At 38.3% G+C, this 25,719-nt stretch overlaps 1 protein-coding gene across 3 annotated transcripts in view; it reads right to left on the minus strand.

Annotated features, from left to right (window-relative positions):
• SLCO5A1 (solute carrier organic anion transporter family member 5A1) overlaps window positions 1-25,719 on the minus strand; it is a 140,904-nt gene that overhangs the window by 8,725 nt on the left and 106,460 nt on the right. For all 3 annotated transcript variants that reach the window (XM_025477942.3, XM_025477941.3, XM_025477944.3), the window contains 4 exons: window positions 23,188-23,386; window positions 6,017-6,176; window positions 3,820-4,061; window positions 1,542-1,606 (listed from right to left, as the gene is read on the minus strand). In XM_025477942.3, the coding sequence (XP_025333727.1) occupies window positions 1,542-1,606; window positions 3,820-4,061; window positions 6,017-6,176; window positions 23,188-23,386 (666 nt within the window). The remainder of the gene's footprint in view (window positions 1-1,541; window positions 1,607-3,819; window positions 4,062-6,016; window positions 6,177-23,187; window positions 23,387-25,719) is intronic.

Raw genomic sequence — 25,719 nt, forward strand, 5'->3', positions numbered from 1 at the left:
TTCAATCATCCAGATGATGCATAATTAATTCAGTCAATCCTCTATAGTGTTGACCATTTCACTGTTTTCAATGTTTCAACATCAGAAATAATCCCTCAATCAACACCACTGTATATATATTTTTGTATATATGTATATACAAAAGTATATGCATATAAAAGTATATGTGTATATATATGTATATAAAAAGTGTATATACACATATATATTTTGTATAAAGAAAATATTTTCTTTAAAAAAAAAAAGAAAAATGGGACCTTCAAAGTTTTATCAGTACCAAAAAAACAAGCAACCCATTCAATGCAACTAGAAGCCTCTGAGGATCATTGGGAAGTCCCTACTCTGGGCTGAGCCATCAACCACAACATAATAACAAATTGAGAATTCCAAAGAAGATTAATGTTTCAGAGGGTCTGATGATATAATTTTAAAGTGTTTCATCCTCCAAAATGTAAATTAAAAATTTAAGTAAAAAAAAAAACAAAAAAAAAAAAACCCTTTTTTTTGTCCTGTGGACAATGATACTGATTAGTGGGAGAAACAAAGCTGAAGAAAATGAGACTCTTACTTGCAAAAGAAAAAATATACTTGATGATGGGGCAGTCAATTAAAAAAATACATTAAAACTGATCAAGGCAATGGGCTACTTCACATGGTATTTTCCATGCATTGTCCCAAAACGCCACAGAGTAATGTGGTGTTTGTCAAAATCAGAACAACGTTCTTCACATCCTAATGAACTCGCAACATACTGACAGTGCTAATGAGCTTCTCTTGTTATTAAATAAAGGAGACTCCCTATGTATCAATTTGGGGATCTTTCTTTGTTCTTTTCAGAATTTTTAATTTCTTTTCTCAGAAAACTTGATAGGTATACTTTTTGCCCAGCCCCACAAAATTGTTGTAAAGGAGTAAGGAATTAAAATTTTTGCAAATAATATGAGTGCCAATTTCCATCACTTCCATGTTAAAAAGGCATAAGAAGAGCAGCCCGGGTGGCTCGGCGGTTTAGCGCCGCCTTCAGCCCAGGGCGTGATCCTCAGCTCAGGGCATGATCCTGGAGCCCTGGGATCGAGTCCCAGGTCGGGCTCCCTGCATGGAGCCTGCTTCTCCCTCTGCCTGTGTCTCTGCCTCTCTCTCTCTCTCTCTCCATGTCTCTCATGAATAAATAAATTTAAAAAAAAGTTTTAAAGGCATAAGCAAACAAAAATGCCAGAATCATAGCCCACTACAATTTCTTGGTTCAATAATTTTTACTGTACCAAAAACTCTCTGGAAGAATTTAGCCCAAGTTTATGCTCATGGTGTAAAAGAAACTGTTCTAAAGTCAGTTGTATTCTGTTTCATCAAATGACAGAAGTGGGTAGCTTCTAGTGCAAATCAGAAAATAAAGAAGTTGCGCCCTTGCCATTAACCTTTAAAGTCTACCTACTACTCTACTAATGGTAACAAATGATTGACTTGCCATTTTTAAAGGACAGTGAGAATGTACCATCTATAAAGAGGAACTAAAAGGCATGTGTGGAAATTCAGAAACGTACCAAGTGTTCGCAATAAAACAAACTGCATTCCCAGCGCGAAAGGCCTCTCCTCATCTTCTACTGACCTACAGTGAAGGCAAAAAGAGAAATGTTTTTTTTTTTTTTTTAATTTTTTTTTAATTTTTATTTATTTATGATAGTCACAGAGAGAGAGAGAGAGGCAGAGACATAGGCAGAGGGAGAAGCAGGCTCCATGCACCGGGAGCCTGATGTGGGATTCGATCCCGGGTCTCCAGGATCGCGCCCTGGGCCAAAGGCAGGCGCCAAACCGCTGCGCCACCCAGGGATCCCCGAGAAATGTTTTAAAACACTGGCCTCAGGAAATGAATGTTACATCAAGCCTGCTTAGCACGGAGCCGGGGACCAAAGAGCTGTCGTGCCAAAATATTTATTTACTAGAATTTATTAACAACAGCCCAAAGAGACTGTAGATATAGTTAAATTGGTGAATGAGTTCTCAGAAGTGACTCTGATTCACTCTGTTTCTGGGGAAATTCTGGTGGAGGGCCAAAGATTCGTGGTTGAAGGTACAGAAGTAGTTCTGAGCTTCCAAAAAATCAGTTCTGTGAAAAAAATATATATAGTATTTTATCCTAACTACTGCATTCTTTTTTTCTATTTGCTTACACTTTTCAGACAGTAGGTGTGTAGACTGAAAGTTACTCCCATAATTTCTCAAGGAAAAGTGTAGAGGAAAAAAGTTAAAGAAAGAAGTAGAATCAGAAAAAAGTATAAAAAACAAACCAAACATTAGAAAAGGAGTGAATCCCTCCACACCGCCTTGTTTTTTCTTCTTTTCCTAAAACACAGTCTCTAAGTCATTCCCACATGGCAGGAAGATCGGAATCTATTGAATTGTAATTAGTCAAGATGAAAGGGCTCCTTTTCTGAAGGTTTGGGTTAGAAGCCAGCTGGTGATTTGCCATGTTTGAGCACTATAACATGGGCAGCCCTGATCTGGGTTATTTAACATCTCTTGCAGAATTAAAGTTTAAAGAATGAGATTATTAATGATTCATTTTTTTTTTAATGATGAAGTACCCTATCCTTTCCGTCCCATACACATTGAGCTGTAGGTATAGCATGTCAACTTCCCAAGGACTGGCACACCTGCCATCTTTTCTGCACCTTCCTTATCTTTTCCTAGCAATTTGCCTAATGCATAAGAATCTGTTGATAGAGGAATTGAGTGAATCAACCAATAGGCCTTCCCATGGGAGTATGCTGTTAACATACTGATGTTAACATACTGATAACAGTATGCTGTTATCATACTGATGAGGAATGAATTGGCTGGGAAACGTCTAACTCAGCATCCCATGGAAGAGAAGTCAAAATATGTACCATAAGCAACAGAGCCCAACTACCCTGCTAAGCATGACATCCCAGCAGATGTGCCCACCAGGTGCTCAGCCGTGGGGGGTGCTGAGGAGCCAAAGAGGGGGTACAGGAAGAATAAGAACTAATTCCCTTTCCTCCTCACTATTCATTACCCTGCCTCCCCTGGCTCCCCTAAGGCTGCTGTGGACATGCTCTTCCTTCACCACACTGTCCGCCTTCTTCCTTTGCCCACTGCAGCCTTTACCGTGAATGCCAACACTCTGATCTAAATGTACCCCTGTAAATGTTTTGAATAGGACTTCCATTAAAGTAACATCTGGATTCTCCTGTAAGCAAAACACCACAAAAGGTATATATAATAAAGCACAGCATGAACAACTGAAAAATTATATCTCCCAGTCTGTCCTTTCCTTGGTTCAACTCCAAAATTTTATATGATAGTAAAATTCATGAAATCAGCATCTTGAACTCCAGGCCCAGCGTGAACTGTCACCGGTCCTAGAAGTACTACCTGCCTACAGGGTTGGAGAGAACATTCTTTGCTGTACAGGAGATTTAGCAACTTCACTAAATGACTTCCTGCCCCATCTGGAGTCAGGCTTTTTGTGGCTAACATGGTGACAGCTTTCAGCTCCGAACTTGAACCCTTTAGGGTGCAGACTTTGGGAACCAAAGGCATCCAAAAGAAGTTTCACTCAACTACAGGACTAGAACCATCTGAATAAAGAAAATTCAAGGGCATGAAAGTTACAATATTCTTTTCTTTTCCCTCCCTGACGTGGGAAAACTCTTAAGTTCAACAAGCAAATGTCTGAGCGCTTTCCTGTACAATCAAACTGGCTTTTCTCTCCATTTTACTATATCAGTCTCAGTTTGGAATGCGTACTTGGGCAATTCTGAGTGTGTAACCCACCCAGAAGTGGAGTGCTGTTCTCACCTGAGTGTTACTATGATGGCTGATGGTTGGGCACATGCTGTGATGAAGGTGACGATGAAGAGAAAAATTAAGAATGGGATAAGGGTATTGCAGGCCCGTTTGCACTTCCCAGACACAGCATAGCCATTCTCGTTGAGATACGTTTTAACAATAACCACGCGGAGCTGACCGCGCTGTCCCACTGTAGGGGGAGTGATCACTTGCCGGCTTTGGACACAGGTGCACTCTGTGTAATTCCTTATCTAAGGGAAGACAAAGATTGGTTGTGAGCCAACCTAAAGCACAGGAAAATTAAGACAAAGTTAAAAGCTCTAAAATAACTCTAGTACTTAAATATGCATAATATTTTGCTGAGCAGAATAAGTCAATCAGAGAAAGACAATTACATGGTTTCATTCATGTGTGGAATATAAGAAATAGCACAGAGGATCATAGGGGAAGGAAAGGGAAGCTGAATGAGAAGAAGTCAGAGAGGGAGACAAACCATGAGAGACTCTTAACTCTGGGAAACAAACTGAGGGTTGCTGGAGGGGAGGTAGGTAGAGGGGATGAGTAACTGGGTGATAGGCATTAAAGAGGGCAGGTGATGCAACGAGCACTGGGTGTTATATGCAACTGATGAACCACTGATCTCTACCTCTGAAACTGATGATGTTCTATATGTTGGCTAATTGAATTTAAACTTTAAAACATGCATAATATTTAACTGAAAATATATCCTTATTGCTAAGAGTAAGGATCCAAAGTGTGCATCAAACAAAGTCTGCTGGCCAAATCATCTAAACCTAAACTTTTATAAGAAGCTTTCAACACTCAGTTCTATAGCGTTCACATTCCATATGCTCATTTTGGTCACAATTATGTGGTGTTTCCATCACTGTTTAATTCTTGGGTTCCCGGATTAGAGAAGCCCCTCAAAAACAGAAACCAAGCCTTCTGCTTATTTGTGCCCATTGGAGCACCTAGCATAAGCCTGGACACAGTGTAGGACTTAAGGTAATATTTGTTAAATAAATGCAGAGAATTCAGGATGCAGCTGTGATGACTCCAGGGCCAGGACCAGTGAATATATCATTGGCTGTTTCATTTAAAACCAGCTAATTCAAGGAGCTAAAAATGTATTTCAAATAAAAACAATCTTTCTGCCTCTTCTGTTATTTTTACTGACCAGACATCAGCTGAACTCACTGTCATTGTGACCTCTCAGCCACTTAGAGAAGCAGTAGCAACAAATATGAGGATGGGGGGCCATTTGGCCATCTGTGCTCCAGGGACTGCTGGTCTCTTTTCAAGAACGAAGACTGTACATTAAAGGACTCACTCACTCACTTGCAGGGAAGTCCTTAGCCCCCAAGAACAGATCTCATCTCTTTCAACTTGGGCACATGCTGGAGCTCACCCATTATATAATGGGGATCCAGCAACAGGCTTTCTCAATTTATCACCATAGCTTAAAACTCAGAAATCAAATATGGTAACCCCAAAACATACAGTCAACGGTCTAATCCCTGAACACCCACACAATACAAGCCAATGCACCTTAACCTTATTAATTAAAGCAGCCTCCCACAATCTGTTCTTATGCAAAGAATGAAACCAGGCTCAGTAAAGAACTGAGTAGAATATGAAAACCTCCCACAGTATTACAGCCTATTTATAATTCACAGGGAAGGGAATTCTCAAAATAGCCTATTCTTAAACTGACAGAAATATCTTTACTCTGAAAGTTAAAAAAAAAAAGAAAGAAAAGTTTGAACTGATAGTCTATAAAAAATGGCCATTGCCCATCTTCACAGATTCTGATCAGGGAAGGTACTCTCCTATTCTCTTCCACTGGCACAAAATGTGGTCATTTTGACCTTCAAATGCATCACAAGTGCCCTAGGAGAGTAAGAAATGAGCGGCCTAGCACTCAACCTTATCACATTTCACTGAGTTGGCACAGAACGTCGTAAAGTGGGAGAGGGCTGATGTGAAACCAATCACTGCATCTACATGCTCCAATCATCCCTGGAGAAAAATGATAGCATTGCATAATTTTCCTTCCTCTGGGTTTTTGCCAAGATGTATTTCATAGGTTATCTGAAGTTTCTTGAAAAGAGGGACTGAAGCCACGCAATAGCATATGAGTCCTAACACGTCCTCGTCACAGGATGTTGGATTAACGACAGTACAGGAACTTGTGAAATATACTCACCCCAGTGCTAAGATTACCACTGTTAACACAGCCAGCCAGACAAGGGTTAAAGTATGTAATTCCATCTGATCCACAGACTGGCTCATACTCGTGTATTTTACAACCACAATTAACATTGCAGCTTCCTGTCAGGTTCCTGTGAGGCATGGTGAGAGAAGGTCTAGAGAGAAAAAAGCAGGTCATGAGCAACATTTACTAAAATAAAACTCTAAAGAAAGTTCTCGACGTTAAGTAATTTGTCCATTTTAGAGAAGCTAGTCCCAATAAATCAAAGCTATGGGAGTGTAAAGTAGCCACCCTGGATAATAATCACGACTTTCAAACAAAACATAAAGAAAAATGTTTCAATCTTCTGATACTATAAATTCAATATTTTCACATGAAATTATCTATACTGCTTCAATCCTACCTTCCATCTTGGTGCTACAGATCTGAGCTCAGTAGTTCCAACCCCGATGTAACTCCATACTTATTATAGACATTAAGCTCTATGTCTTAACAAATCCAGGCCTCAATTTCTTTAACTATAAAAGAGAGGAAATACTTTTCCAGATCAATAACACCATTAGGAGGGCACAAACAAAATCCACCCATCACAGTTGTCAACACAGTTTCCTTCGAGCAAAAACTTGAATTGTTCTGGAATAAATTATCAAAGAAAGACATGCAACCCTAGAAAATGAATCAGAAGTGATTTTCAAAGATCAGAAATCACATCATTAGTTTGATTCAAACAACCAGAGAAGAAAAACTCAGTCCTTCCTTCAGAATGCCCAGATGCGGATTCACAAAGTGGTGGATTTTGTTTTCTCATAAGATCCTGATGTATGGGTGGCGTAGTCGGTTAAGGGTCTGACTTTTGGTTCAGCTCAGGTCATGATCTCAGGGTTGTGAGATGGAGCTCAGCATCTGGTTCCATGCTCAGTGGGGAGTCTGCTTAAAGCTCTCTCTCCTTCTTCCTCTGCTCCTTCCCCCATACTCTCCCTCTCTTAAATAAGTAAATGTTTGATTCAAAGAAATGATACAATATGGAAAACTCTAATATAATCGATTCAGGCAACAGAAATAAAAGGGAGAAAAAGGAAATAAGGATATAGACCTGAGGAGAGAATATTGTGGAAGGGCAGAGGCAGGCAGGTACCTGGGAGGGACTCATAGAAGCCACAGAAGAAATGAAAGAGGCCCTGTAGTGACCTCTTCCTTCCTTGGTTTCTGTGACCACCATTTTTGTCACTGATGAAATACTGCTCCTAAAGCCACAGGAGTTAGTAACAGCTGATCCATCATTCAACTGTCCATCTATTCATCATCCATCCATTCAACAATAGTTTGGAATGTTTGTTATGTGCCAGAACCTATCTTTTAAATGTCTGTGTTGAGTATTCACCTCTCCAGTAGCATAGCTCATTCTAACTTTATGTGTTAATCTATAAACATAAAGCATTATTTGTTCAAAGGTCTCTTTGCTGTGTCCTCTTTTACACTTTGATAACTGAGTTCTCAAATTTTAATCAAAGGAACAAATTCATAGCAGTATTTAAACCTTATCAAGAAAGGCTTCTAAAAAAAAAAAAAAGAAAGGCTTCTAAGGAGGCAAAAGTGAAATAACCTCTGTTCTTTATGTCACTGTACAGAAGTGTCATAGAACTTTGATAATTGTGCCAACAAACTCTTGGATTCATATCATTTTGTTGTATACTTCTAAAAATGTGATTCTTGGGACACCCAGGTAGCTCAGCAGTTAAGCACCTGCCTTCAGCCCAGGGCGTGATCCTGGAGATCCGGGATTGAGCCCCATGTCAGGCTCCCTGCATGGAGCCTGCTTCTCTGTCTGCTTATGTCTCTGCCTTTCTCTCACTCTGTGTCTCTCATGAATAAATAAATTAAAATCTTTAAAAAATAAAAATTTTAAAAATTAAAAAAAAATGTGATTCTAGACCAGTAATTCTCCATAGGGACAATTTTGTTCCATAGGGGACATTTTTGTTTGTCACAACTAAGAGGGTGCTACTGGCCTCTAGTGGGTAGGGCCAGGGATGCTTCTACATCCTACAGTACAGAGAACAACCCCGCACCACCCCTATCTGCAACAACTCCTATGACTACATTTGTGCATGCATGCACAATTTAAACCCCCACATGACCCTCATCACCCAAGTCTTAGTGTTCTTGAGGGTTAGGGTGAGAATACCTAGTCTAGACCTACTACTACATTCCACAAATGATGAAATGGAGGTTCAGGGAGGCCAAAAGATTCACTATAATGCTAATTAGCGCTGTTTTAAGTGGTACCATATGAAAAGCGTTCTGGGTCCATTACCATTCTCTTCACTAGTTCTTCAAGAGCAACATTGGAAGCCATGACCAAACAAAAGAGGTTTTATATGTCTGCATGCTTAATCACTAAAAATGACAGGCTCCAAATCCATACAATATAGTTATTATTATTGCTACTAAGAAGCTACAAAGAATTTCTTATTAAGAGCCTGATTCATGTTCATTTATGACCACCACAAGATTCCAAACACCTCTCCTTTATGGGCATGTCCACTCAAGAGAAAGGAATCTAGAGAGAATATAAACAGATGCTCAAAACCCACTGATGACAGGAAGCAAAAGCTTTCCTGAGTTCCAGAAACAGAGGCACAGTTCCAGGTTACTGTTGGGTATGTTTGTTTTTCTCATGAGAACATGGTGTCTGAAACAAAGAGATGATACAATAAAGCTCTAAGAAAATCAAAACAGGCAACAAATATAAACAGCAGTGAAAAGAAGTGGGCTTTCACAAGGGTCATTAGGGGAAGGCCACAGTGGCACAAAAAAGGAAAGATACCCATGGTCAATGCTTTACACTGTGCTGAGTTTAAAAAAGAAATAAATTTTAAAGAATAATAATGTCTTGTTTGACAATCACTCACTTTTCAGAAAACAGGCTGGGTTATTAGAAGTGTATAAGTGTTGAAATTTGAATAACACTAAGCAACCTCTCATTAGCGTGAAGTGAATCCACCATGGGGGTACAAAATGCACATGGGCTGCAGGGCATCCCACACTTACATTGTGTAAAGGGTCTGTGCATCACACTTCCAATAAACGAAAGCATTTCTGACAAGTTTGCTTCACAAGTAAGATGTTCCTATTAGCTCAGAGGCAAGGTATGAAATGACGTGTCCCACAATCATTGAGGCCTCAAGAAAACCAGCCGCAGAGAGACCAAATGAACAAGAAAAGGGAAAAGGAGCAAGCTTTCCACCCAATCCTTATTAAATCGATTGCTTCAGGATCAATGTTTATTTAAAGCAACATATAATCATAAAACATATCATGGTTTAACATAAGTAATAACGTCCACCATGGAGCCATTACAGCTGAGTAAGCAAGGACACAGTCAAATGTCTCTCTCTGTCTCTCTCTCTTGCTTGTGGGCACCTAAGTATGTCAAATCACCCGACCCCAAGACCTAAAGAATAGACTTCCCCATCTGACATACTTTTGCAGGTTGCCATAAATCAAAGAGGAGCCCCCTTAACCATCTTTCTGCCTCCCCTTACATGTCTCCCTATTAAGAAACATGACAAGTGGGCATCTATGCATCTTACGCACAAGTCACATGCATTAAAAGAATATGATTCATGTAGAAAATACCTTTTTAGTAAAACGTACTAATCAACTAGAAAAAACTGATATCTTTCTCATAATATCTTAATAGCTATCAATTTATCTCAACTTCAAGAAGACTTCGATTAGAATGTTTCTTTTTGATTCTGCTTAAATTTTTGGCTTCATATTAAAATGCTTCCCTGGCTATATATAACTGTGCAACTTCAGGTTTATAATTATTATTATTATCATCATAATCAACGTTATCATTTAAAACTAACATTTACGGAGCCCTATTTTTACTCTAGGAATTGTGCACCAAGATCTCTATATAAATTACCTCATTTCTTCCTCACGAGAATTAAAATTATTATGACTGTGTCTTCATTTTTTAGATGAGGAAATTGAAGATATGAGAGGATAGATACTGTTGAAGTTCACAGAGCTAGTGAGGATCAAAGACGGATTCAAACCTAGTTATCTCTGTGTCCGTAGTGTACACCCTTAAACCCCTAAACTTGTGGGGAAGCTTTGCATAACAGGCTGGATTTTTGCTTTCACCAGCACCAGTCTTCTGGGTGCTTCATCCTGCTTTATTCTTCTTCTTCATCTAATGCAGTTTTTCCAGCACTCACCCTTCACCGTGACTGAGCATTAAAGTCAGGAAGAACAGGTTTAATTCCATATTGACAATTCACAAGTGTGGTAACCCAATCTAAAGAGATTTCACACTTGTAAAATCAAGATCATACTGTCTCTATCACATGGCTGTTGAGAGGATTAGGTGGGTAAATGTATATCCAGTGTCCAGCATTGGTCCTCAAACATAATAGGCAAGAAGATATTGGTGTGCTCTCTTTATCTACGCATGAAAGAAGTATTAATGAATTAAAGTAATACTCACAAGGGCAAAGATCACAAACAGCCTTTGTGATGTTTTTCTTTTCAAAAAGAAATAAGTCATTCTCTAATTTACTCCTACAGATACTTCTGGAAAAAGAACTAAACTGGGATCTAGGTTTAGGGCTATGATTTTGTATGACCATGGGCCAAATCTAACAGTCTATGGCTATTAATGTCCTTCTTGCCTGTATGAGGACGGCAAGTGTAATCAAGGAATCATAATATGACATAATATATATAATAGCATAGGTTTTACTAAAGGACTATATTCATGGAAATTATAATTACTATATCCAATCATTATTTTTATTGTTAAAGTTTCCTTTAGCTTTATAGTTTACAAATTCACATCAGGTATAACTTGAAACTTACATATAACAACCTAAAACTTACACAAAACTTACACAAAATATTTTTTTTTCTTTTCTTTTCTTTTCTTTTTTCTTTTCTTTTCTTTCTTTTCTTTTCTTTTCTTTTTCTTTTCTTTTCTTTTTTTCTTTTTTTGAGTAAACTCTACCTCAACATGCAACCAGAACTCACAACCCCAAGATCAAGAGTCACATGCTCCACCAACTGAGCCAGCTAGGTGCTAAACTATCTCTTTAATCCAAAATCTTTTTATTTTTTACTTTTTATTTTTTTAAAGATTTTATTATTTATTAATGAGAGAGAGGTAGACACACAGGCAGAGGGAGAAACAGGCTCTATGCAGGGAGCCCGACGTGGGACTCGATCCTGGGTCTCCAGGATCAGGCCCTGGGCTGAAGGCAGCACTAAACCGCTGAGCCACCCGGGCTGCCCTCCAAAATCTTTTTAAAAAAACTATTATTATTGAAGGATAGTTAACATAAGATGTTATATTAATTTCAGATGCACAGCATAGTGATTTGACAATTATATACATTATTCAACACTTACCATGATAAGTGTTGTCACTGTCACCATATGACATTATTACAGTATTATTGACTATATTTCTTATGCTATAATTTTCATCTCCATGACTCAATTTATAGCTGGAAGTTTGTACCTCTTAATCTTCTTCACCTATTTTTAATAAAATGATGCGTCCCTTATACTGGGTTTTGAATATCTTTATTTATTATTAATGTAATACATACTCACTGTACAAATTTTGGAAAATACAAAAGGACTGAAAAATTAAATTAAACTCACATACCCAAGAGTATCCATCATATTATGCTTTTAGTATATTACTTTCTAGTCTTTGTTCAATATGCATATAAATTAACATTAATAACATTGTTATCAAGATTTTCACTTCCTTTTTTTTAAGAGCAAGCGAGCATATATACATGGGGTAGAACAGAGGGAGAAGGAGACAGAGAACCTCAAGCAGGCCCCACACTCAGTAGCACTGAGCCTGATATGGGGATCCATCTCACAACCCTAAGATCATGACCTGAGGCAAAACCAAGAGTTGGATGCTCAACCAACAAGACACCCAGGCACCCATTACTGAGATTTTATAAAGAGTTCTATTATTCCTGCTAGCATTACATGATGAACATTTTTTATTGACTATGTTAGTATGAGGTTATAGAATGGTAAATTTGGTCCTAAGTTTAGTAATATTCATAGGTTCTTTGAAATAAAAAGGCTTATTATATTTAAACAGGTATTATGTAGTTTTGTAGGTTTCATGTTGTTTAGATCTCCATCACAAAATTTAAAACTCATTGGAAAGAAAACCTGCTTATATTTCACAACTCCTTGATCCTCCTAAAATGAAATAAAGCAAATTCTGTTTGTGTCACCCAAACAGAGCCAAAAATAGATCATATACATATAGCTAGAAATGAATTGTAAGCCTATTAATAAAGGTAACCAGGATAATCCAGAGACACAGAGACACACATACCTAACATCTTTCATAAACTATTTGTTCTCTACTTTTCAGGAATTTCTTTTAAAATTAGTAATATAATAAATAAAAGATCTTGGATGGCATCAAAAGCTTTAAACAATGGGATAAAAATTCAGTAGGTGAAGCTGTCTGTGAGACACAGATGAGGAAATGAACGGTTTCATTAGAGAATTTAGAAACGATGTGACCAGAAATGCTAGTTACCCAGAGGACTGGTAGTAGAGTACTGTCTAAATACACCATGGGGCAGAAGCAGAGGTAGTGTAATGCATTTTGGGAAAGTTGCTGCAAAAGTCTGAATAAGCAGGCTATATTCAATTTCTGTAGTCTTAGCACTTTGGGTCAATAAAACTATATTGAGAGAAGTAACTTAAGGGAAAAATCCCAACCTCTGAGATTTTGGACTTGTTCGAACTTGGTGGATCACTCCATCCAACAATCACTGCCAAACACAGAAAACTGAGAAAATGCTTCCTCCTCACTTCACAGCTCAAGAAATCATCCCTGGAAAAGTTCTGGCCCAGTAATTCAAGTCAGAAGTAATTCAACCAGAAGATGATATAATAGATCTTGGTTTTAAGCTCAAAGAGATGACATTTGATAAATGAAAGATAATAAAGCTCGCATTATTAAATGATTTATCAAGACTCAGTACTGTTGAACAATTCTGTACATGGACATCAGATTTAACCCCATTTTTAAAAATTACTTGAAGAAAAGGTAAAGAGCAAAGAATCACATTATGTAATGTGTTTATATAAAGTATTATTTAAGCCACAGACTTGACAGTAAATCCTGACTCTTAGGCTACAAGATGATTTTGACATACCTGTGTGAAATACAGACACATAGGGGAAGCAAAACACATTTCCTAATTACAGCTACAGGGAGGGACCAGGGTGGCTCAGTTGGTTAAACATCCAACTCTTGATTTGGCTCAGCTCATGATCATCTCAGGGTTGTGAGATCAAGTCCTGCATCAGACTCTGCACTGGATGTGGAGCCTGCTTGAGATTCTCTCTCTCCCTCTGCCCCTCTAACTGCACCCCCACCCCAAAAAAGAAACAAACAAACAAACAAAAAATGCTACAGGTTAATAGTGGGTACTGGGAATGTAATTCCTTGAGTTGGGAATGGGCCAGGATATTAACCAGAGTGCCTAGGATCTTTCATTATGAAAAATCCTCAAATCCTCAAATCTGAATTTCTATTTTTTCAATTTTATTTTATTGTGATTAGAACACTTAACATGAGATCTACCCTCTTACCAAATTTTAAGTGTACAATATAGGTACACTGGTGTACAGCAGATCCCTAGAGCTTATTCATCTTGGATGGCTGATGCTTGATGTCCATTGATTAGTAACTCCCCATTTCCCATTTCCTTAAGCCACCATTCTGCCTTAATTATTTTAGATACCTCATATAAATGGAATCATTCCATATCTGTCATTCTGTAACTAGCTTATTTCACATAGCATGATGTCCTCAGGGTTCATACATTTTACCACATATTGCAAAATTTCTTTCTTTTTTAAGGCTGCATCATATTCCATTGTGTGTGTGTGTGTGTGTGTGTGTGTGTGTATACCACATTTTCTTTATCCATTCATCTGTTGGTGGATGCTTAGTTTGTTTCCATATCTCAGCTGTCAAATCTGAATTTTCTAGGGGAACCATTAATAGCATGTCAGGTTCATCCTGCAAAAAGACTGTGACTCCATCTTGGCTCAAGAGGAAAAGTTCATCTTTCTAAAATATCCCAAACCCATTATCAGCTATTCAGGTGCCTCTTGAGCCCTTGATACTAACTCAAAGATCAATCATCATGAAGATTCACCCTACTGTTGAACCTAGAGCTTCTTATACAAAAGAAGGTGGCTTATATACTGTGCTTGCTATTTTGTGTTTTTTTTTAATCTTCTTTCAGAATATTTTAATAATGAAAAGCACTGCATTCAGAATCAGAGCAACCTGGGTTCAAATTCTACTTCTAGCCTTTTCTGACTATGTGACTCAGCAAGTTATTTAATCCTTCTGAGTTTCTTTCTCTTATTTCAAATGACAAAAAGTACCATTTTAAATAGTGAGGTATAAATTGCTTAATACATATGGGTTTCATCCTATTTTATCCTTCCTATAATTCTAAGAGATTAGTGCTGTTATTAACCCATCTTACTGATAAGGGAACTGAGTCATGGAGGGTAAGGAAGGTGCCAAGTACTTTATTCAGTCCTCACAGCAGCTCAACAAGACAGTATCTATCAGTGTCTTCACCTTAAAGGTGTGGATACCGAGCACAGAAAGATTAACTAATTTGCCCATACTCACAGCTAGTATGTGGCAAGGCCATGGTGAGAATCCAGACCAGCTGACCTGAGAGCCACAGAGTAAAAGCAGTGGGTGTGTAGAACACAGCATGATGCCAGCTGCACCAAATATGAGGAAATGTGCATTACTGCCAGAAAAAGATGTGCTCTCCATGGTTCTCTTGGTAAGGAGGTGGTTTGTGCACTCTAGTGTGTATCTACATGAAATGCAAAATGTAAAACAGCACCTGAGTTTGGTTTTCAGAAAGAACACAAACTCTGAAATAGAAAATCTGGGTTTTATTTGGTTCTACTCCTTATTAATTGATGACTTTGGGCAAATCACTTCATCCCTAAGCCCAGTTTCTTTAACTAAAATATGTGGGTAATAATACACACAGTAATGTTGTAAGCATTATATATAAAAGATACACACAAACAAGTGCCAATTACCATACCTGAGCCAAACAGATGCCTAACAAAGACTCGCCTCTTCACTGCCATTCCCTTCATCTCTCTCTTTATTGGCTTTAAAGGAGAAAAAAAATCCCATATGCAAGCCTCAAAATCATAAAAAACAGATAATAGTTATTACTTAACAGGCCAACTCATACTTGTGAGCAGGTTGTACACTGCACAAAAGCACAAGCCAAAGGAGTGAAGAGAGGCTGAAATGTAGCCCTCACCCTACTTGGAGGAAGGGTCCCCTTGTTCTTCACAGAAACTGAACTGCTATTCTAAAAGTGCCAAGCCTGTGCAGTTGCATCACCCAAAAGTGTTTATACCAATTCAATTTTAGTATACTATCAATATTGGTATATTTTCTTCCTAGAAGTATTTGGGAAGCCAGAGGAATTCTCCAAGGAAACTAGGGTTTTTATTTTGCTAATTTAAAAACTTTGATAAAGTCAGGTTGCAAAGACTGGAATGAATGGATACTTGAAGTAGCCTCTAGCATGCCTAACCAAGTTTTTCCTTATTGAATACAATTAAATGAGAAGTGTACCATAAATCATGGATTTAGATAGGTAAGTTTATTTTCATCAAGTTCCTCCAAGTTCAGCATCACTAGATGAATAACATCCCTGCACAGAGGTAGATGTCAGACATTCATTTATCCTTTAAAGAAGAAAAGGGGGAGGCTCAGTGGTTGAGTGTCTGCCTTTGGCTCAGGGTGTGATCCTGGGTGAGGAGATCGAGTCCCACATTCGGCTCCTTGTGGGGAGCCTGCTTCTCCCTCTGCCTGTGTCTCTGCCTCTCTCTCTCTCTCTCTCTCTCTCTCTGTCTCTCATGAATAAATAAATAAAATAAATAAAGAAGAAAAGCTTTGTATGATCTAGAAGAGAAGGGAGAAGAGACAAGAAACTAACTTTTTCAACACCTATTTTATGCTGGACTCTATGCTAGGAAATATCAGGAAACTTCCTCAATACAATCCTCAAAAAAATCAAAACTACAAACATTTGTTTAAGAAATTGGAATGCTTCAAAACTGGAGGTTGAAGATGGAGGAAAGCGACACTGACTTGTCATTTTTTACCCTTCTGCAGTATCTTAATTTTTCAGCTACATGTATTTTACTTTAATTATGCTTGTAACCAGGTGTGACTGACATTATTACCAATTTAAAAATGAGGAGACCAATACTCAAAAATATTAGGTAATTTTCTTGCATGGTCACACAGGTAGAAAACTGCCCCCCTCTACTACTTTTCTCTGAAAATAAAATCATCTTTGACAAAGGAGTTTGGGGGGAGACAGGCGAGGAGGTTAAGAAGTTCCTTCTTGGAACCTCTGTTTTCTTACTAACACAGAATCTGGAATGTCCAACAAGAAAAACAAGACTAGGGTAAAATAAAAATATTTGAAGAAAAGGAGTTTATAAAATGTAACCATCATGGCCCATAGGGAAGGAAGCTGAGTAGGGCCAAGAAATGGATTGCTCAGCAAAGATGAGGGCCTGCTAAGATTGGAACTCATAAATTTGTAATGGAGCCAATCAGCACAATTACATAATTTTTGTCCATAGACTGCAGAGTCCAGAATCAGTTGATTCAGGATTGGCAAGACAGATGTGGTGCTAAGCAAGGGCTTTAATGTCTTGAGGGGACTAACAGTTTAGAAGCAGGTAAGACAGTCTGCCTTCCCTCTCTACTAAGAATGCACTTAAAATTAAAGCAACTAAGATTAAAAGGAATAACGCTAGCAAAGAGGAATGGAAAGAATGACACCAAACTTCATAAAAGTAGCAAGTGGAAAGGCATAAGTTTATGTGACAAGTAGGTCCCACCTTGGGGAAGATGCACCCTGCCCTATTGGCCCTCCTCAAGGTTCCACAAAGTTCTGAGCTTAAAATTATCAGCTGTGGCAGAAGCCAAAGATGAGTATGAAGCTGACGTCTGAGGAGAGACAATTGTATTGGTGGGCCCTTCCTTTCTCATATTCACCCATCTCCACCCCCACGTCAGACCCCAGACCATCTCTGGAAAGTTCTTCTCTAAATAGATTGGAAGAAATTTAAAAAGCTAAGCTCCTACTCTATTTTTTTTAAGATTTTATTTATTTATTCATGAGAGACACAGAAAGAGAGAGAGAGAGAGGCAGAGACATAGGCAGAGGGAGAAGCAGGCTCTGTGCAGGGAATCCGATGTGGAACTCAATTCCAGGACTCCAGGATCACACCCTGGGCCGAAGGCAAGCACCAAACCGCTGAGCCACCCAGGGATCCCCTGCTAAACTTCTACTCTAGATGTTGACAACTGAGAATAAAACTCCCTCATTTTTGTAGGGGGGCATGAGCAGTGGAGCAGATAACCTGAAAGATGCTAGACTGAGTCTTGTCAACCCGGAAAGCCCAGGATAAACAAAGAGAAAAACTGACCCTTAACATCAAATGGCAAATTGTGAGACATAAAAACAAAGTCAAGAAAAGAAATCCAATTATATACACAGGTCTGAGAAGATATTACTCCCTGAAAAGAAATCAGAATGTTATGAAAAGGGAACACTCAGAATACAACAAAGAAAAAAGTTATTCTTGAAATTAAAAAAAAATCTACATAAAGAATAGAAAACAAAGTATGAAAGAATCTCTTGTAGCAAAGGATGTGGGAAATAATGAGAGAACAAGCCACACATACAGGCAGCCAGTCTGTAAATTCCAACATCGGATTAGCAGCAGTCCTGGTGAACACATGGGAAATGGAGTGAGTAAAGCTATAGCAGAAGAAAACTTCTCCAGGGTAAAGAATAAAGAAGATAGATTTGTTAGATTAAGATGGCTAATGTAATGAATGAACAAAGCACTGGGAGAAGATATTCAATCAACCATTCCTTCCTTCATCCAACAAGCACCCTGCATTGCTTCAGATGGTGGGGATGCAACTATTATGTAGACTGCTAGAGGAATTGTTTTCAAGGAGCTCCTGATTTAGAAACAGGAGGCATGAAGAGAGCAAATAATTAAATGAGGTAATTTCAGTGAGTAGTAAATGCAATGAGGAGACTAAAGAGAAGTGACAGATAAAGAATGAGAAGAGAGTGAGCTCCCTCAGATTGGGCAGGGAGGAGCAGCCTCTCTGAGAAAGTGACATTGGAAGGGCCAACCAAGACAAAATCAGAGGATAAACCATTCCTTATGAAATTTACACCTTGAATAAAAAATGTCCTAAAAACTTCCAAATAAAGTTGGCCACAGACAAATGAGAGCTAGGATGGGAGTTTAACTTCCTGTTAGCAACATTAGATGCTCAATGACAAAACAATGGCTTCCAAGTTCTCAGAGTGGTAACTTTCAACCTATAATTCTATACTCATTCAAACTATCATTAAGTGTGAGAGAAGCACATAGTCACTGTAATACACTGACAGGCTCAGAAAGTTTTTCTTCCCATGTCCTCTTTCCTCAGATGGTATCTTGGTATTTTTCTCCAGCAAAACAAGGAGTTAAATAAATAAATAAACAACCAAACAAAAAATAGTGGATACAATTGAGATCCATGAAAGGAAGTTCCCAGGTATAAATTATGCCTAGAGAGCAGCTAGTTCAACTGATGCAATATTATGGAAAAAGAGAATCTAATAAAGTACGTTAAAAACTTAAAATATATACAAGAGCATGGGAAAGGCCAGTAGTCGAGGAAAGAACACATTTTTAGAACTCATGGAGTTCTAAAGAGACAACACAAGAAATAGGGTGGCCAATTTTAAGCAGATCCTGTCTCCACCCTAGATAGTAGATGGCTAGCTACTCTTTCTTCTTCCTCTATATTTTCTGCAGAAAATGAACCAAAGGCTATATGGACTTAAGAGCATCACACATAAGGAGACCTTTGGTGAGATGCTAGAATTGTGGCAGGGGAATCATGTAAAAATCTACAGAATGACCAGAAGGACCCAGACCCTTTCCCATCCCACTCCACTCCCAGCTCTAGAATGCCAGCAGGTAGGCTTACAAGCCAGAACACACCCCAACACAGCCTCAGCCAAGAGACAGGAGAATTCTGCTCCTGAAGAGCCGAAGCACCCCAGAGGTAAGACCTCCAGTTCTGACATCCAGCACCCCAATGAAATGACCGAACAGTGAGATGCACCAAATGACAAGCTCTGTCATCGAACACAGAGCACCTACTCAGCTCTTTAAATTCCTGTTCTTCAATACTAAGAGAAAGCTAAGGATCACAGAAATGCAAGGGAAACTTCCAACATAATTGAGATAGCAAAATAAAGAGACAGCAGACAACATAGACAATTCAGAAAGGAAAAGAAATTCTTAATAATATTGGAGAAGTAACAGAAGATATTCCACCCATGAAGCAAGAGGACTAGAAGCAAGAAACAATAAAAAAATTAGAAAGAAATGTGGAAGTTAAAAGTACAATATCCAAGATAAAGATTTAGCAGAAGACTGAAAAAAACGAAGCTCAAAAAAAACCTTTCCAAAAATAGGATAAAAATGAGATAAAAATAGGTGATAAGTAGAGGATCAATGAAGGAAAGAGAAGAGAAAAAGCAGTGACAAAAAAAATGACAAAATTTAAATAAAAAATAAAAATAGAACTGAAGGACACAGTTTCCAGACAATAAAGCTAAGTTCTCAGGAGGGAGAAAAAGAAAACACACACACACACACACACACACACACACAATCCAAAGTACATCATGGTGAAATTCAGGAATACCAGAAGTAAACTGGAAGCTCCTAGAAAGAAACATAGGGCACATAGGAAAGACTGGCAAAAAGAAAAGGCAGATTTCCCACAATAGCATGAAAAATCAGATGACAATGGAGTAATAACTTCAATATTCTGAGGGAAAATGATTCATCCAATCTAAAATTCTTTACCCAGCCAACTGACAATCAAACATAATAGGTTTTTTTAAAAACCATCTCATGAAAAGTCTTCAAAACAAAAAAGTTACAGCCAGTATAGCCTTCCTGTATCTAGTAGAGGGTGTGCTCTCAAAAAATGAGAGAGGAGCCAGAAAAGAGGCATCCACAGAGCCCAGGGAACAAAGAACAAGATACAGACAAAAGCAAATGGGGTTCCCAGGGTGCCAGCTGGGTAGCAGGCCCAGGGCGCATTGTGTCCAGATTAGAGTGTGGGCACTAGGGCTTTGATTTAGACGACTCCAAGGGGTGGGAAATGGAATCATAAGTTCATCAGAAAGGTGAAAAATCATGGCGAGATATTTTGAGCCCTCAGAGAGTATAGGAAGCCAGACACACATTCAGAGAAAACCAAGAAAATGAAAATAAGACAACGATGAATTTGAGAAAAATCAATGTCATATATGAAGGGAAAGCTGAACTCTTCATTTACTAAGATAGGAAGTCATAAATAATGTCCCAGTTTAGTTAATTTATGCATTTTGTCTTAAAACGATAGAGGTAAATACCAGAAGAGACAGCTAAAAATAATTTAAAACTATTGCCCTAGGAAGCAGGATTGGTCAGGGGACTATTAGTTTTTTGTTTCTAACTTCTTAATCCTATTTATTTTCCAACTGTAATAAAAATCATTTGATAGAAGTAGAAATTATTCTTAATTTATTAGTGATGACTGATAACAATAGCTAACTTTCAGTGAGCGCTTACTGTGGGCCAGGCATCGAGCTGAGAGCTTTACATATGTTGCTCATACTACCCTTACCTGACGACTCTAAGGTGATTCTCATTGCCATATACTAAATGTTTGGGTTCCCACAACATGCATGGGTTGAAAATGAACCCCCAGTGTGATAGTATTTGGAAGGTGGGCCTTTGAGAGGTGGAGCCCTCATGAATGCGATTGGTGCCCTTATAAGGACTCTAGAGAGATGCCTCACCTCTTCCATCATGGGGAGACAAGGGAAAAGATGGCCATTTATGAGGCAGGAAGTGGAGCCTCACAAGACACCAAATCTGCAGGTACCCCAATCCCAAACTCCAGAACAGTGAATAACAAACTTCTGCTGTTTCTAAGCCTCAGTCTACGGTATTCTATTTCAGTAGGTCCATGGGATTAAGACACTATTATCATCACCCTCTTTTACAGATGAGGATACTGAGGCTTTTAGTGAAGATGTGAATTCAGATTTAACTCAGGAATCTGGGCCCTTATTCTATATTGCCCTTAAATTTTTCAAGATCTTATTTCCTATGCCATTCTAATAGGCACTAAAAGCAGCCATGCACCATCCAGACACAATTCCTGATGAAAAAAAAAAAATTCCTGATACAAGTGACCATACTCTGTCATCTACATAATCTTTGACTAACAGCTCCTCTTTTTTTCTTTCTGATGTTCTAGGTTGGGTAAGTGAAATTAAAGCTTTTCGTATTCAAATTTCAAGTGGAACATTTTATAAGATAAAACTTCACTAAAAATCAAAAGGAAACAGTGTTTGTTGGCAACAAGCACCAAAATCTAGGCACTGAAGGTCCAATGAGTAGATCCTAACAAACTGAACGTACTCAGGAAATGAAAGTTACAGTCTTCATAACTCTCCAAGGGGAACATTCCACCTTCTCTTGAAAGGCTGTAGGAAATCGATCCGCAAATCCATTGCTGGTGAGGGAGCAAATTAATACAACACCTGGGGAGGAAATTTGGCAATATTCATTGCAATCTCATTCCTGGGAATTTATCCTATAAATACCTGGCACACAGGAGAAGTGATATACGCATGAGGTTATTTATTGTAGCATTATTTTTAATGACTAAAAACTGGAAATTGCCTTTCAAATGGAGACTGGTTAAATTACAAAATAGAATTAAATGGAATGTTACATGGTAGTTAAAAGGAGTGCTTAAAGGCATGAACTCTGAATTGTTTGTGGTTAAGTACCGATTAAGTTCTATGTAACACGCAGCACAGCCACCCTAGGTCACAAAATCCTCAATTTTCAAGGATTTTGTTAACTATTTGCTTGGCACAGCCATTATTAAAAATTAACTTACATACACTTATAATTAAATAAATATTACAAACAAATAAATATTCAATCCATTACCTCCTAGTTATCTTACTATACTTATCTATGTCTCGACTAGGCTATTTAGGTCTAAATATCTGTAGGAGAGAAACATTATACAATCGTACATGACTGGGCATCTCCCAGATTGGTGTTCAGTATCTTCACATTGTTAGCTTGATATCAGCCATGGTGAGATATTTACACCTCTGAAATCGGCAAATTCTACAGATTGGAACTTCTTTCTTAGCCACGTGTTACATATTAGCAGCATACCACCAGTATGTGTGTTCTGTACCTCAGTTTTGCCATCTGTAAAATCAAGATGATAATAGAACCTACCTGATAGGGTTGTCATGAGGATTAATGAGTTAATATATGTACAGTATGAGAAGAGCATCGATATAAAGGTTAGCTATGCTTTGTATTATTATTATTGGCACAGAAAGATCTCCAAGCTATATTGTTACATTCTTTTTAAGCCAGGAGAAGTATGTATAAAATGCTACCTTTTGGATATAGAACATTTTAAACAAATATTCATAGTTTCTTACATAAAGAAGCCTTGGCAGGATGCACAAGAAATGAATCAAAGTGGTTATACCTGGTTTGTCTTTGATTGGAGAAATGGGGTGTTGAACTTGGGTAAGAGCAAGACTTTTCATTATGCATTGTATTTTCATTGAATTTTATGTTTTTAGACTATGTGAATGTATTGTCTACTCAACATGTGGCATTAAAAAAAAAAAAGAACAATTTTCATTAACCCCACAAGCATGTCCTCCTCATCCACTGTAACCAAAATACTATGGAAGGCACTCTGTGAGGGTCGAAAGGGGCATGGACAAAGGAGAGATCATGGCCCCTACCCTCCACAAGTGCGTGATCCACCTGAGGAGATGAAAGCACAGAGACCCACCTGGAGAGGGGAACCGACCCTGGGGTACCAACACTATAGGGCCCTGCACATCATTCATGATTAGAATGACATGAAATGGCTCTTTCAAGATACTTACCCTGTTGTATAAGGGATGTTTATTCCTCCTAGGTTAATACTTTCACATCCAACAATGAATAGGGTTGAAAAACACAGTAAAGACACACCACTGCAGATCATGGCTAGTTTGGCAGATTCTCTTGCACCAAGTTTCAATTTCTTTATAATGTAGCCTCCCAAGACGATACCAACACCAGCACTGGGAACAATAATGACACCTAGGGAGAAGAAGGGAAGGACAGGATTAATTGAAGCAACATACACTATAATTTGTTTTCTGATTACTCTGTTTCTACTTAGCTACTAGCAATCAAGGTAAAGAATAAAAAATACTGTAATCAATAAATCTTCAATGTGTATGATTTTATAGTATAATTTATCTTCAACACATACAACCAACAAAGGACTCATATCCAAAATGTAAAATCACTTTTACAAAGCAAGAAAATAAAGACAAGCAACCCACTAAAAAAGTGAACAAAACTTGAATGGGTCTTTCGCTAAAGAGGAAATCCAGCTGGCCAATAAATACATGAAGGTGCTCACCCTCACTGCTAACAGGGTAATACAAATTAAAACCATAGTAAAATACTACTCTACACCATTTGTGTTGATAAAAAAATTTTAAGTCCAATACTACCACGTGTTGGCAGAGATATACATAGAGCAAAGGGCACTTTCTACACAGCTGGTGCGATGCAAATTGAGACACCTACTTTGAGAAACAGTTTGGCATTATCTGGTAGAATCAAAGACATACGCATCCTATGACAGGTAATTCTACTATTGTATCTATACCACAAAGAAATTCAGGCACATGGGGGCCCAAAGAAGTGTACAGGGTATTTGAATAATGGCCAAAAACTAGAAATAAACCAAATGTCCATGACTAAATACATTGCATATTGGAAGTTCATATATGAAATGCCATTGTACAGCAATAAAAATGAAGAAATATAATAACATACAACTATAACGATGGATCACACAAATACAATGTTCAATGAAAGAAGCAAAACAGAACGGATCATGTGACACGATGGCATTTGTAAAAAGTTCAAGTGCAGGTAAAACTAAACGATTTGTTTAGGAATGCATATCCAGGCAGTGCAACTATGAAGAAAACTGAGTGTCATAAACCCAAGACAGTAGGGGGAACAGGTGGTGTCAGGAAAGGACACAGGGGCCCCTGGAGTCCTGAAAATACATTGTTCCATGACTGGGGTAATAGTTACACAAACGTTCACTTTATGGTTATTCAGTAGCTCTAAATTTTGATCAATGTATTTTTCTGTGCATTATATTTCACAGCTTTTTAAAAAATTAAAAAAAAAGTTATACTGCCTGCCCCAACAACCTTATAATCTAAAATAGAAATATACAAATTTGAGTACAAGAAAACAATTATACAAAGACAGGGAGAATACAGGGAAAAAAAGCATCGGAGCCTTCCATGGGAGAAATCAAGGAGGGCATCACAGAAGTGGCAGTATTTGTACGGAACAAAGTATGAAGACAAAAGGTGAAGACTGAGACAGGACAATTATGTCACTAGAGATCGTGGCAAGAGCAATGTTAAGGATGTTACAAAGGAAGAAGACAGACTACAATGGGTTGAGATGAGGATTTAGAGATTAGAATTCAGACTCTTTCTAGACTTTAGGCTATAAAAGGAAAAACGGGTATGGGTCTAGAGTAAGAGTGGAGTCAAGGTAGAATTGGAGCTTGGGGAGTTTGTTTGCTAAGACAGGAGGGGACTAAGCATATTTATATGTGAACAAAAATAGACGAAAAAAGAATGGAAGTTTGAATGTGGGGGGAAAAGGTTATCTAAAGCCAATGCAAGATCCCTGAGAAGTCAAGAGGATATAGAATTAATAGCACAGATGATTAAGTTAGCACTGGATGGGGAGAGAGAGAGAGAGAAAGACCCCTCCATTCAGGCTGGGAACAAGACAGGGGAGAAAAGGGTGGGGGATAAATCAACAGGTGGGTGGTAGCTTCTCAAATTGTAGTTTTTTCTATTTCCTGGTTTTTTCCATTATTTTGCAAACATTATGTAATATACGTTGTAATAGAACACTTGAAAAGCACAGAGAAGGATGAAGAAACAAAACAAAAAATATGCCTAATATTCTGGCATATTTCACTCCAGTCTCTTTTCTATGCTTTTTTTCCTTCAAGAATTGATAATATTGTATGGATTCTTTTGTTATACAGCTTTGGTTTTTATTTCTGGGTTGTCTTTTTTTCCCCTGAAAACTGAACAAAACTGGGATCCCTGGGTGGCGCAGCGGTTTGGCGCCTGCCTTTGGCCCAGGGCGCGATCCTGGAGACCCGGGATCGAATCCCACGTCGGGCTCCCGGTACGTGGAGCCTGCTTCTCCCTCTGCCTATGTCTCTGCCTCTCTCTCTGTGACTATCATAAATAAAAAAAATAAAAAAAAAAACTGAACAAAACTAACTCTTGGGGTTCAGCAGTTGAGCATCTGCCTTCGGTTCAGGGCGTGATCCCAGGGTCCTGTGTTCAAGTCCCGCATTGGACTCTCTG

This window comes from Canis lupus, chromosome 29, assembly GCF_003254725.2.
Source record: "Canis lupus dingo isolate Sandy chromosome 29, ASM325472v2, whole genome shotgun sequence".
Taxonomy (NCBI): Eukaryota; Metazoa; Chordata; class Mammalia; order Carnivora; family Canidae; genus Canis; species Canis lupus.